The sequence below is a fragment of the Camarhynchus parvulus genome, chromosome 1, assembly GCF_901933205.1.
Source record: "Camarhynchus parvulus chromosome 1, STF_HiC, whole genome shotgun sequence".
Lineage (NCBI taxonomy): Eukaryota > Metazoa > Chordata > Aves > Passeriformes > Thraupidae > Camarhynchus > Camarhynchus parvulus.
Genome location: NC_044571.1, coordinates 100,842,375 through 100,856,275, shown reverse-complemented (window position 1 = coordinate 100,856,275; position 13,901 = coordinate 100,842,375). Strand labels below are relative to the sequence as shown.

At 41.5% G+C, this 13,901-nt stretch overlaps 1 protein-coding gene across 2 annotated transcripts in view; it reads right to left on the bottom strand.

Moving 5' to 3' along the window:
• Nucleotides 1–826: 826 nt before the first annotated feature.
• Nucleotides 827–13,901, bottom strand: part of CYYR1 (cysteine and tyrosine rich 1) — a 29,742-nt gene continuing 16,667 nt past the window's right edge. For both annotated transcript variants that reach the window (XM_030949417.1, XM_030949425.1), the window contains exons 3-4: nt 6,541–6,698; nt 827–2,618 (exon numbers count right to left, since the gene is read on the bottom strand). In XM_030949417.1, coding sequence (XP_030805277.1) covers nt 2,485–2,618; nt 6,541–6,698 — 292 coding nt within the window. In that variant the 3' untranslated portion in view covers nt 827–2,484. The remainder of the gene's footprint in view (nt 2,619–6,540; nt 6,699–13,901) is intronic.

Below are 13,901 nucleotides of genomic sequence, written 5' to 3'. Positions count from 1 at the left end.
AATCACAAAGATGAAAAACAGAAAACTCTGTGATCAAAGACTTAGTCTTGGAAATTCCTTCTTATGCAAGAAATCTGTTTACTGACTTGTTCTGACAAATGTCACAGGCGCAAAAATTCTTTCTCTAAGGGAAGATTTATGATCTACAGGATAGTTTTCTTTCTCTGTATTTTTCAGAAGACTCAATTACTCAAATACAACTGTTCTGTGATTCTTGTGACTCCATGTTCAGCACAAAGAAATAAAACACAGGAATGGGAGAGTGACAATACTCATTATCTATGGGTAACATTTTGGCACCAAAATATTATTCATAACTAGAAAGTGCTGATGTACTCAGCATAGAATGATGCAGTAGGAACAGGGTTCTCTGCAGGAAAAGCTATGTTTATTCTGTTCCTCATGCTGGTCACCATGCTGACAGGCACATCAACACCCCAGCATATGGTTGGGAGTAGGGACTGCCAAAACAGCACACACAGAGGGTTGCTCTTCATAGGAGAACTTCAATTGGGAGCTCTTGAAACGTCAGGGTAACAGCTGAAATGCCACAGGACACACCCAGAACAGAAGTAATTGTAAGGATAAGCCAGTTCAGGACTTGTCACCTCTGAACTGCAAAACAGCAATGAGAATGCAACTCCCCTTTCTCGGAGAAGACTCCAAGGAGTAACCAAACAGCGACCAAACACCTGAGACACAGCTCAGTTTACCTCTAACTAGGTCACAAGTACCTTGGGGACTCCGTGCGGCCAATGGCCACAACACAGATCTTCTGAACTTATGCTGGCAGGGACTGAGGCCATTTGCACTTTTAAGTGGAGTTTCAAGGGGGTAAGTTTAGTCATCCTGGAAAGGACAAATACAACTGCAAAATCTGAGCAAGAACAGCCAGTAAGGTCTTGTTTCAAGAATGTCTCTGGATAAATTTTATGCTCAGTTAAATGTTGCTTCAGTTCTTCCCTGAATCAGGACTGAATACCAAAACCACCTGACTTCGGGGATTATTAGATGTTGATTTCACTGGGATACAGTATCTCCTTTTTTGCAAGTTGCTTTTTTATTTGTCACTACATCAATACACTTGAAAAGAAGAGAAAGGCTACACTGGAAGACATTTAAATGCATTCTGATCTCTGTGAACCAGCAGTAACCTGCAGTTGATGCCACAGCTGTGGCATTCTCAAACTGCTCAGACATCCAACTCAAACCAAGATCATTCAGCACTTTTAAATTCTTGAAGAGACCCACTCTCTGTGGTTTGCATATAAACCTGAGAAAAATAATAGTCTTAATGCTGAAAGATGATGCTTTAGGTAATGGAACACGCTATTCTGAAGTCAAATAGCTGCTGCAGAATTACAATTACCTGCATAAGTACATGGAACATTTTAAATCATGATGATCTGGACTGCATATAGTGGAGAATAAGTTTGAACAACATGCATGGCAAATGTAAAAATATTACTTGATGACCTACAGTTTTAAATTGCCCAAGACATATTCAAAAGGAATCAGATGCTCACAGTCTCCACTCTCATCTCTTTGCTAACTCTGGATATCCTCACTACTGGTAAATAAAAATTTAAAACCCCGGCTTTATGCAATTGAACTGATGTCAAATCTAGGGCATTTTAATATTTGTTTTACATTTTTTCTCCCATTTGTGAGTTCTGCTGATTCAGTATTTTTATACAAAAATCAAAATGTCATTTGCTGATATAAAAGACATTTTAGCATATTTTCAATGTATAGAGGTTTTAAGTCTAGGTAAAAATAGATCAGCTATAAATTAGTGTATTTCACATACAAAAATTTTCCTTATGTTAACATTTCAGTTCATAAGCTAGTCACAAACTGCTTAAAAAGAGGCACTTAAAAAAATCCAAACTTGGTCAAAAATAATACCCATAATTTTTTAATTACTAGAAAACTCTACCAGCTCTTCTCCTTGTAACATGGTTATCAGACCAATATGCACAGTGATCATTGGGTATTATCAGCTGGAAGTAGAAAACAGTTTCAATCTTTCTTGTTGCTTATTGCCCTCATTTCAAGGAAAGGCACAGTGGTTACCTCAAGACAACAGTTGATGCTTTCCTCCAGAATAAGCCCCAGCACCCTCTTGTGCTTTTGAAACAATTTGTTGAACTGTTTGCACCACTTGCACATTCCTACATGGGAAAAACCCCACTCCCATGTGCTGCAGGTGAAGCTAAGAACTGGTGTTAAGCACTACTCATCAGACACTAACTTTTAGGAACTGTTTCTTCGGTCACATTTGTTTAATCATGAAACATGATGGTCCAGAATGGACAGTATTTTTATTTATCCTGAGCCTTGGCAACCATTCCAGTCTATTTCAACACCTGGCCACATGCTTTGATGCAAAACCCAATCCTATTTGTCCCTGAGCCAACAGCATTGTCCCAGCAGCGCTGGCTGTTTCAAGAGGCAGTCAATATCCATGTGAAGTCATGTTAATTATTTCCCTGAATATCCAGGGTATGGAGGGGGTGGGGGATACTGTATCACAGTCTGCGGGGCTGGAGTGTAACATGGAGGTAGGTCAGCTGGGTGCTCCATTTCATGTTCATAACTGTATGGTGGTGGAGCCACTGAAATGGGAGAAAAAAGAACACAGAGTTAAAAACCTGGTTTTCAGATGCAGCCTTCAAGTATTTTCTTGCTGATATCCAGACTCGCATGCAACTGATATAAAATAAAACCTCCTGGCAATTCATTCATTTTTTTTCAGGCTGCCATTATACAGTCAATTTATATCAATGTGAGTCATTGTTTATTGCCCTTTACTTCCCTCCTTAGCTGTGTGCCTACCAACAGGCTGTGCCTGTAACAGTGTTTGAGTGCCTGTATGGCAGATGACACCAGGCGAATGTGGTAGAGCTAAACATTTTTGGGAGAAAGGCTGAGTTTATCAGATCCATTCCCTTCCACCTCCTTCAGCAGCAACAGGGATTTATGTCATGTCAAAACGATGGCAGTCAGGGTTCTTGATCTCCACAGACACCTCAAGCACCCTCTGGAACTCCAGATGCCACACCATGGCAAACACAGCAGCATCACACTTCCCAGGGCAAGACATCTTAGCATAGCTTGGGCTGAGGAAGAACAAAGCTTTCACCTTGTTCACACCAATGGGGACATCTGAGGAGAGCCAAGCACTCATAAACTGGATTAGGCATTCAGGAGGCAACAAAAATACTCAGAAGTAGCTGAAAACTTTTTCTCAATTACTTCTAGTAACTTTAAAGAAAAAGGATTAATTCACTGACAAAAAAGACAGTGAATGCTGCAGAATTATTGCAGGTAAGAACTAAGGGCTCTGTATCAGCATCCAAATAGAGTATTCTCTACAAATTTTAAGGTCCAGAGTCTGCTCATGTGCCCGTTTATGTCACCACAGATCCTCTCCTGTCCCCTCCATAGATGTCTCAGGCAGGCTGGCAACAAAACAGTACTAGCAAAGAGTGGAAACAGAAACCAAGGATGTTTGTGATGGGGGGAAGAGACTCAAACCCCACAGTGCCACAAAAAGCATGCTCTGCTCTCTTGAACACTACGCTGCTGCTGTGGCTGAGGCAGAAGCAAGAGCATCCTCACACTTGCTGTTCCTGTCCAAAGCAGGTAATGGCAGGGGTGGTGTTGGCCACAAGCCATGCAGCCAAACCAGGTCAGTCATTATTCCAGAAGTGTTCATGACAGCAGGGAACACAGAAAACATTTCCGAGCTTCCCCATCCTCCAAAACCTGCTGCTGCTGAGAGGAAGAGCTGCTCAAACTGATGCTTGAACTAGAGGCCTTGAGGTGTAGACTTAAACAGCCCAGAGATTGAGAGATAAGGGGGTGTCATTGCAGGAGCAGACTTGCGGAAGAAAAGGTTACAGGCCTGGAGTTTTTTCATTTTGCTCTTGTTTTTACAGCTTGCAGCAACTATTTCTTTTTGAAGTAGCTCTTCAGCAATTCATGGTTGAGAATACTCCTATTTTCTTTCATACCCATCTCCATACACAAAATAATGTTGAAATTATAAGGATGATCACAGATGCTTTCAATCTAACTGGAAACTAATACTGTGAGGGGCAAAACAGACATTAGAGCTGGTATAATAAAGGAATACATAAAAAGTATTGCATAGCTTGTTGATAAGTATATATAATGCACCCGAGTTCTCTGCAACCTTTGCAACAGGAGGGAATATAAAAGTATGGATCTCTAGGAGTGGGATGACAAGACTTCATGCATGGAACACCTCTGCATTTTATTACAATGAACTCCCAAAGTTATCCCAAGGCAATTGCTCCTGAATTTGTAATTAAGAATGTCACCGAATTGCATAAACACCATTATGCTGCATCCAGGGTCTGCTTTTCTCTTCAACAGTGCGGCCATTTTCATATGGTAGATGTGGAATTGAGGCCTTGCAGACCCCAGCTGGCTTGGTGCCACCTCCTTTGGTGCTCCTAGAGTGGTGCAAGTTGACAAGTGTGGTGCAGTGGGTGACTGCACACCAAGCTAGGTCATACACAGCTGTATGTACCAGCTCACACTCACTCTGGACACAACTGCATTGCCCCAGAGGCACGAGGGGTCCCTACTGTCCCCTGGGATACTGCAGACCCTGTGCCATTCTGCTGCTGCCTGCGCCTAAAACAAATTACATCAAAACAATTCTAACTCACAGAGAAGCCTGCACTGAGCAGGTCCAACACTCAGCTAACTTTGACTAAGGCACAAACAGGTACCTCAGCACCATGTCCCCACCTGGGACTGGTGGGGGGGTTAGAACTAGGTGATCTCTAAGGTCCACTCTAATTCTATGATTTTATAACCATTGTCCAAATTTGTACTCCAAATTCCAGTTCAGGCATGATGCCAGATGGATGCAGAGATCAAGCACTGCATCCTAGCCAGCAGTCCCTCCTGCTGGGACACACAGTACAGAACACCCTGCAGAGATGCCCCTGTGATTTTGTAGAAGCCACCAGGGATTCTGCAGCACCCAAGAGTGCTTGTGAGCTCTGGGCAAAAAACAGTCAGCTCAGGCTGCATTAGACTGCACATCACCACTCAAAGCCTTTGCACTGTGGTCCACAGACCTTATTGTGCAGGTTTTCCCCCTTCTGTGACATGCCTGGCCTCCATTATATAGGCCAATGCCAAGGAGCCAGCTGCACATGAACAAGAACAAATACAAAAACCAGAACACTAAAGAAGAACAACTGTTCTATTGCCAGAGAGCCTCTGGCACAGGAAGACTGTTTGTCCTCTAAAATGCAGCACTGCCCTGAGCAAGGGCTTGACACACTCCTGCAGGCACCATGAGCCACCCATCTGTGAAGTGTGTCCCCTAGCCAGATCTCCTTAGCCCACTCAGCAGCTGAATAAACCCTCACAGACAGAGCTGTGCTGCCAGACACTCTGCATGCTGAGCTGTCCTGCCTTTCTCAGCAGGAGCTGGGCTGTTCCCCTCCAGACTGAGAAGAGCCTCCTGCTGTAGTCACATTCCCCATTTATCTTGTGTCAGAGACTGAAATAGTTCATGCCTCAAACACTGATACAAGAGAGTTTTGCCCATTATAACAAAAACTGTATAAAGAAGCTGTAACCAAAGAAGCCTCCCTGAAGATACCTGACTGAAACTTTAGACTGTAAGTTAAACCACCTAGATAAGATGCAATTGTTCAATCATTTCAGGCCTAGGGAAAAACAAACAAGGCTGAGGGAATGTATCCACAAGAAAGCCAAACCCAGCAGAGATTCTTCCCTGGCTGAGTTTGGCATGGGGGAGACCACAGCCCACAGAAGCCAGGTTTCCTCTCCCCCAAAACAAGGAGGGGCAGGAGGTTTTGGGTGTAACCTCTGGTCAGAGGCAGTGAACACCCATCCTCCCTTACACAAACCTGCCCAGCTGTGAAACCCCCAACCCCACAGGTGACATCCACAGGACATTCATGTGAGAGGCAGCTGAGGGAGTGCCATAATCCATCAAAGACCTCCCTCCCCACCAAAATGCCCCCCATAGTCATTCCTGAAGCCTTTCACCACAGGACTTTGTTGCACATGATGCAATGAACCCAGAGTCTGTTGTAAGGGACAATGGCAAACTCCCCCCTGCCCCAGGGAGGTGCCTGAGTTTTCCTACCTAGCCTGAGCCATATTATCCCATTGTATCCTATACTTTTTGGGGGGACCATCACCACCAAGAAGACCAGGTGGAGAGGATCAATAGAACATCGTTGGGATCCACCGAGTGGTGATATTTTCCTTACTCTGTCTCTGTCATCTACCTTTCTGTCCCTCCAGCTATTTTCTATTTCTTTCTCTCTCTCTCTTTCATGTCTGACCAAACCCATACTATTGCCACTGGCATATGGTCTTGTTTGCATCTTAATTTGGGCAGAGGCATTTCTAAGAATTTTAATAACCAGATCATGAGTGTGGAGTGTAACTATCCAAGGATAACACTCCTGCCATGACCACAGGCACTCTTGCAGGGCTGTTCCTTTGGTTCCTTACCTGGGTATGTGTTGATGGTGTTGATGTGTGTTGCTCGGATGACCCCGACTCGAGTCTCACGGGTGCTTTTCACACACATGCAGATACAGATGGCAATCCCAGCAAGCACTCCCATCATAAATACTATGCCAAAAACAATTCCAGCTATCGCTGTGCCTCTGCAAGGGGAATGGAGACACGCAGTCAGACTCAGACAAATAACATTTACAAAACAAAATTATTTTCTCAAGATCAGCCTCTATGTGAGAAAAAATGCATATTAATTACTGAAAATGCCTGACATTTTGATCCATCAAGGCATGTGAATAGAAAAAAAATGAAAGATATCTGAAAAGAAAATGAGAAATTATTTCAAAGTCACCTTTGCAATTGTGCCAGATCACTCTGCTGACTTACTATATATTAAATCCTCCAATTTTAGGGCCATCTAAATTTATCTACTTTTCAACATTATGAGGAATAATTCCTTCCTTTTCCCCTCATCACATAAGATCTCTTTTTTTCTGAAAGACATTGGTGTGGTGTTGTGAGGTCCTCAGGACGAGGTGAGAGATGAGAATTTGACTCCATGTTCTCAGAAGGCTGACTTATTATTTTATGATGATATATTAAAAGAAATTATATACTACAACTATGTTAAAGAAAGAGAAAGGATACATCAGAAGACTAGAAAAGAATGAAATGAAAGCTCGTGACAGACTCCTCAGAGTCCAACACAGCTGATGGTGATTGGTCATTAATTGAAAACAATCCACATGGAACCAATCAAAGATGCACCTGTTGGTAAACAACCTCCAGACCATATTCCAAAGCAATCAGATAATTATTGTTTACATTTCTTTTCTGAGGCTTCTCAGCTTCTCAGGAGAAAAATCCTGGTGAAGGGATTTTTCAGAAAATATCATGGTGACACATGGGTATGATTTTCTTTTGAAAAGAAAGCCTAAGTTATCCCCAGCAATATATTTCAGAGGCATCCATGTGCATTATATACTTTCACAGAATATTGTCATTGTTTTATTCTAGGTCAAAAAGTCCTCCTGCTGTGCTTCAGAGCCCACAGATTAAGGATAGCATCCTCTTCTCAAGGATGAGCAGCATAAAGCAAAGCAACACCACCATTTCACACATTTGCTGCTTCAGCCAGTACACATATTTGAGGCTTAAACAATTTCTTTTAAAATGATCCAGAGGAAAGAATTTAACTCAGCTCCTGAAATAACGAATCAGAATTTCCTTGAAATTTTAATATACAGGAAAGGAAAGAAAGCTTTATTGTACTCACACATTGGAGAAAAACCTTGGAAAACCTCAAAAAAAAGAACCTCACTAAGAGACACTGAAGAGCTTCCAATAATACTGAGAGCAAAATCGGCCTTTTTGATGAACCCTGCTTCACTCAGGTTAGTTGCCAGCTACAGGCAGTTAAGCATGTTATAAGAAAGATGGTATTTATAGCCTACCCTTCATGAAAAAAGCCCAGTGACTTGACAGAAATATTCTTACTCTGTGCCTCTCTTCATCTTTCAGCAAAGACTCCTCCAAATTGCAACCTTGCTGGCAACCTTTTTACTGAATATTTTAATCAATCCAAATTGATAGTTTGTCAGCATGAATAAGCCTCACTAGGAATCACTGCAATGTAGAGAATACAACAGGCACTGCAATACCACAAATATTAAGAGGAGTCTAAACCATAGTTTAGATTCCCCACAGGAGCATGGGAAGACATAGCAGGCCCATTTTTCAAAATGCTGATAGTCTGCTTGCTTCAAAAAACTCAGCAAGAGTCAGGATGGACTCAATACTCGAAAATGACACCTATTTGGGAACCTAAATATGAATTTAAGAGCTTGTTTTTAGGTCCCAGCTATTCAGGAACTTGGCCACAATTTGCAGTACAACTACTTAATTGTACAGCATAAGTAAACATAGAGCATATGGTGTTGTAATAAATACACTGCCAGAGAGCTAAATTGTTTTCTGCTGTTCTGTAGCAATGAATGAAGAGTGTGCAGGGAGAACAAATCTGTTAATGTTTTGCAGAATATGTGAAGCCCTAATTAACAAAAGCCTAACTCAAGACAGCAAACACCTGGCTGTAAAACCAGTAGCTGAAAACGCCCATGAGATCAAGTGCTTTGCATTAACCACCATGAGTAACTGAGAAACACAACCACCATAACTGGCATCTAAGAACAAAGAAGTCTTTTCCTTTCAAAGATGTTCTTGGAAGATGTGGCCAACATTATCACTACCTTGAGAGAAGCTGTCACAGGAGACAATATTTTGATTCAGAAGATGCTTTAAAACAATACTCTCTTCATTCCAGAAGATTCTCTAATAATATGACGATTAAAAAACTATGGTATCCCTTTTACAAACAAGTGATTCCCTACTGCTTTTGCTACATTCACTTGGTGATGAAGCACTGCATCAGAGTTGCAGGGAACTCCCTTATGCAGAAATAATCCCTCTCCCAGCTGGATTCCCAGCAGCAGAAGCAGTCACTGCTGACCACTGCCCTCCAGTCCTGCACTGCTTTGTTCATGGTCCACTGCTGCCCAGCTCCCGCATCCCTGGCTGGGCACTCTGCCTGGCTGATCTGCTCAAACCCCAGAAACCACAACAGTGTCTTGTGCTTCCAACCAGCCTGAGGAAAACTCAACCTCCATCCTAGAAGCATGTAACACACAGCACACATTACCTTCCCCATGCTAAATTAAAATTCCTGTATTAATAAAGCAAAATGTATAACACAGTTTAAATAGTTTGCCTTCACTGTTTTCGAAGGCAAAGGCATCCCGTTTACTCCAGAAGCGTTCAGCCAGATTCCATACTCCATTTGTGCTGAGAAATGGGCTGCACTCTTCATCGGCATGACACAGCTGTAAAAAGTCCCTCTGCATCTGCCTCCCCCTGAAACTCAAAAAGGGCTGAAGTCCACGGCTGGAAAAGGCCTCTGAGCCTAAGCACAACTATACTGATTGAGAGGACTTAAGGAGATGTACTCTTTAAAATGCATTTAACAGAACACATGTAACTCCATACCACTAGCTAATGGTGAGTCACAATGCAAACTCACTCTGACTCTGAGACCTGCCCTTAAAGCCCCTCACAATGGCCCCAGTGAAACCAGGAGCTCATTGCCTCCACTTATCAGGCTGCATCTTCTCAGCATCAAATCCTGGCAAGAGAGTGGTCATGTAGCAGCTTATCTGGGCACACAGCACAAAAAGAAACGTTTGTTCTTTTTGTGGAAAGCCTATGACTAGAATATATGTGTTGGAAAATCCCAGCTTTACAGAGACAGGGCAACTTTAAAAGATTTTATTCCAATATTAGTCTCGCTGAAGGGTGAGACATAAGAGAGGTAAAACTCAATGCTGTTCTATCAGAAGCCAACCTATCTCCTGGTTACCTTATAAATAATTTTCAGCCTATTAGCTTTTGCCACACAATGCTGCTAATACTTTTAACACCAATCACCTATTATTTTACCCCATGTGGTCTTGTTACAAGGCATCTTTCACAGTTCTAATTCTCTAAAATATCTGGGCTTTTTGCAAGGCTATCATTTGAAACTTGTTTCTAGTTCAAGCTCTCTCTCAACAATGTCATATCTATTCCATGGCCCTTCTAAGTCAGCACACCTTATCTCAGAGTTTGCATACAAATGTACAAAAAATACATACAAAAGATTGTGAGCTTTCAGTCACGTTTTGAGAATCCTTTACTACTCAATTTCTCACATATATGAAGAAAAATAAGCATGTATTTTTTTCTGAAATATTAAGGTTCTCTTTGCCCTGTTACAGAATTTTTGAAAATAAATAACCCACAAGCAAATATGCCTTATTATTAAAGCCTACTTGCTTTGTCCCTCTCTCTCTCTCTCATTGATATTTCAGACTTCTGTATAGAGGCACAGAGGGATATGGTGGGGTTTAGAGCTGTTCAAGGGAAAGTGCCCAAGAGAAAAGCAACACTTTTTGCAAAAGAAGACAAAAGCAACAGAAGACTTGGAAACTACACAACAGAGTCACAGAGCAACTAGGAAGCTTTAAAAACAAGGGAATATCTTGAAACAGAACAGTTTGAAGGAAAACATTATGCAAAGTCCTGACAGGGGAGGTACAACTTACACTGAAGAAGGCTTCAAGCAGCAGCTCTTTACTGTTCTTCAGTACAATCTTTTATACCCTTCATCTTACAGAGCATTACACCTGTGTGCCCCCTGTACCCTTTGGTGGTTGGTCAGTGCACCTTGGCACTCCATGTCCCATTACTTGCAATACTGCTCACCTGTCCTGCACAGCTGTAGCCCATTAGGGATGAGGTTCAGCTGCATCTCCACTCCCAATTTCCACAAACTGTGCCTACAAAGTCCTTCACAGAAACAAAGCCAAAGAAGAGGAGAGGGCTGTCACAGAAAAATAATGCATGGGAAAGTAAAGACTGAGAGGGGAAAAGTAATTTTAAAGCTGTAGAAATGTCAAGAGACACTGTCAAGATTAAAAATTAGCTATTTAAAGAAGAAGCTTTCTCCTGTTTTTAGCAACATCCCACTGGAAAGAATATAAATCTCATTCCCAGCTTAACATTTCTGGTCCAGACAGGTTGGTTAATTTTTTACTGTATCACTTGATGGATTTCTTTTCTGCAAACCTCTCCAGCCTTGACCTAAGCTCAGGTAAATTTTAGGACCCACAGCCTCAGATGGCAAAGAATTTCCTGGCTTAACTATAAAAGAGTCATATAGTCACAAAATGGTTTATGTTGGAAGGGACCTCAAAGACCATCTAGTTCCAACCTCCCTGCCATTGGTAGGGATGTCTTTTACTAGACCAGGTAGCTCCGAGCCCATTCAAGCTGGCCTTGAACACCTCCAGGGATGGGACTTCTCTGGACAACTTATTCTATTACTTTGCCATCCTCTCAGTAAAGAATTTTTCCCTAAGATCTAATCTAATACATATCCCTACATATCTAATCTAAACCTGCCTTCTTTCATTTTAAAACCATGATGGGTCTGACAAATTGTCCCCTCTGTGGCTATTCTTAATTAAATACCCAATAGTTTTCTCTGGAGATCCTAGCCCTCAGCTCATCACCTACCAGCTACCCCTTTCTTCTGCACTGCATGTAATTTTACAGACATTTAGAATCACGCCTGCCAGCCAACTCTTCCCCTGCAGAAACCTGGTCCCTCTTGGCTGCTCTGCCTACAGGGACTGCTTCATGCCTTGAAGCCCTGGCCACTCCTCACTGAATTTTTTCTCAACCTCTTTTGTTGTTCTCTGAGAACATGGTATTACATTTGTTTTTCTTGACTGCCAAACAGTCAGGAAATAAGGTTTTTTGGCACTATTTACCATAGTACCAAGTCTCATTTCTGAGAGTAATGTTAGTCCAGAGGCCACCAAGTCCTCTGGTAGCTTGGGCTGTTTCCCCCTGGAAGCACCATGGAGTGTTTATGGATTTTCTGCCTCAGTGCCTGGACTCCTGTCCTCTGCTGCAGGACACAGGCTCAAGCACAGGTGAGCTTGAGCCACCAGTTTTGCCAAAGCCCAGCTCACTTTATAATACTGCATCAATTTTAGAAACTCTCATTGTAGAAGGGCAGTGCTCTGCACCAGAGATGCATTTATACTGGCATAGAGGTCTTTTCATCCCGTAATTGCTAACGCTAGCAATTTTACAACAATTTGATCAAGTATGACATGTTGTTAGAAACATGTGAGAATCAGTATTCCCCCTCTGTCTTCACAATATTCATTACTATGTTACTGCAAGAAAGATATGCCACTCTCAGACTTCGCTCAGTTGATCTCTTCCATCTCATCCTACCTAATTCCAGTACTTTATTAGTTCTCCAATTAATATATTGCCAACTCTCTGTATTTATGATTTGTTGGCACTGCATCTCTAGAATAATATTAGTAACAATGCATGCAATACACTTCAAAAAACTACTGCAAATATTAATAAATGCTCTTTAATTTCTCACCCTTCAAGGCATTTGAAAAGAAGCATTGTGCCAGTGTCTAACTGTGACAAAGCTGGTAAGTGATTTTTTTAAAACTCTCAGAGATAAAATAAAACAAAAAAAAAAATCAATGATCTTTGGTACTCTGATGCAGATATTCTTGTTTGGAAAAAATACTCTTTGGACTCTTAATCAGACTCAATGCGATTCAGAGGGAGGCAGTGTTGGACTATTTATCCAATTTGGTTGGCAAACCCCTTGGTTACTTGGACTAATAACAACTGCAGCAGCAGCACTGCTCAACTTTCACCCCTCTAAGAATCAAAGCACAAGAGAAGTCAAGATGACAAAGTGGGCTTCCAAAAAGTTATTAAACCCCAGTTACAGATCACTTTTGGCAGCTGGGTTACTGAGTATAGACACCTAGGAGAACCACAGGGTAATGGTATTTCTAGTAATTCTTAACATATTCTTTCTAACACTGATTTTAATTATAGTAGCTTCTACAAACTCCATGAGCTCAATGCAGGTGAATCCTGCAGCTCCCCCTCTGGGGAGTTCTTGCTGGAGCAGCCTAAGTCACTATTCTGACTTCTGGACATCTTGCCAGTTAGATCCTGAAATCTCTGACCTATTGACAGTCAAACCTGCATTGTTTTACCCAGGAGTGTATCTCAGATGGTATTTGTGAAAAATGCATATTTTATGATTGGCTTTTTGCAAATATTAAAATTTATATTATATGTGTTATGTTAGAAAGTTATGCTTTATTAATTTTCTTAAGTAGTGTGTTAAATATAGTTTTAGGTTATAACATAATGTTAAAATAGAAACTATGCTATGTAAGACTTTTTTTTTAGAGAAAGGATTCGCAGCAAGATAGCAGCCACAGGACACCTAAATCTTTCAGAGAAAAAGAATTTATTGCCCCATTATCAGAAGAAACGAACTTCTTCCCACCTCACTCAGCCCCGAAGACGCCATCAGGATTCAGAGGAAGAAGCTGACACTGACCAGACAGAATCCTGTGTTTGAATGGAATTTATGCATCATGTATGTGGTGTATGAATATGCAACAGGCTATTGCTTTTAAGGGTTAATCCTCTGTTAACGTGTGTCCTTTTTCAGGCTTATGTTGCCCAGAAAAAGGTACCCGGACTGTCCGTAACTCTTTGTTTCTACTGTCTCATATTGTCCTAATCCAAATTGTCCAAATTAGTATTACTCTAATTTTTTGCTATTTTTACAACCATTTTATTACGATTAAACATTTAAAATTAAAAAAAAAAGTGACTGGCGTTTTTCACAGTATTTTTGCCCAGCCTGAAGTCAAACCTGTAGAGTCACAGTTGCCAGAAAGAATGATAGTTCA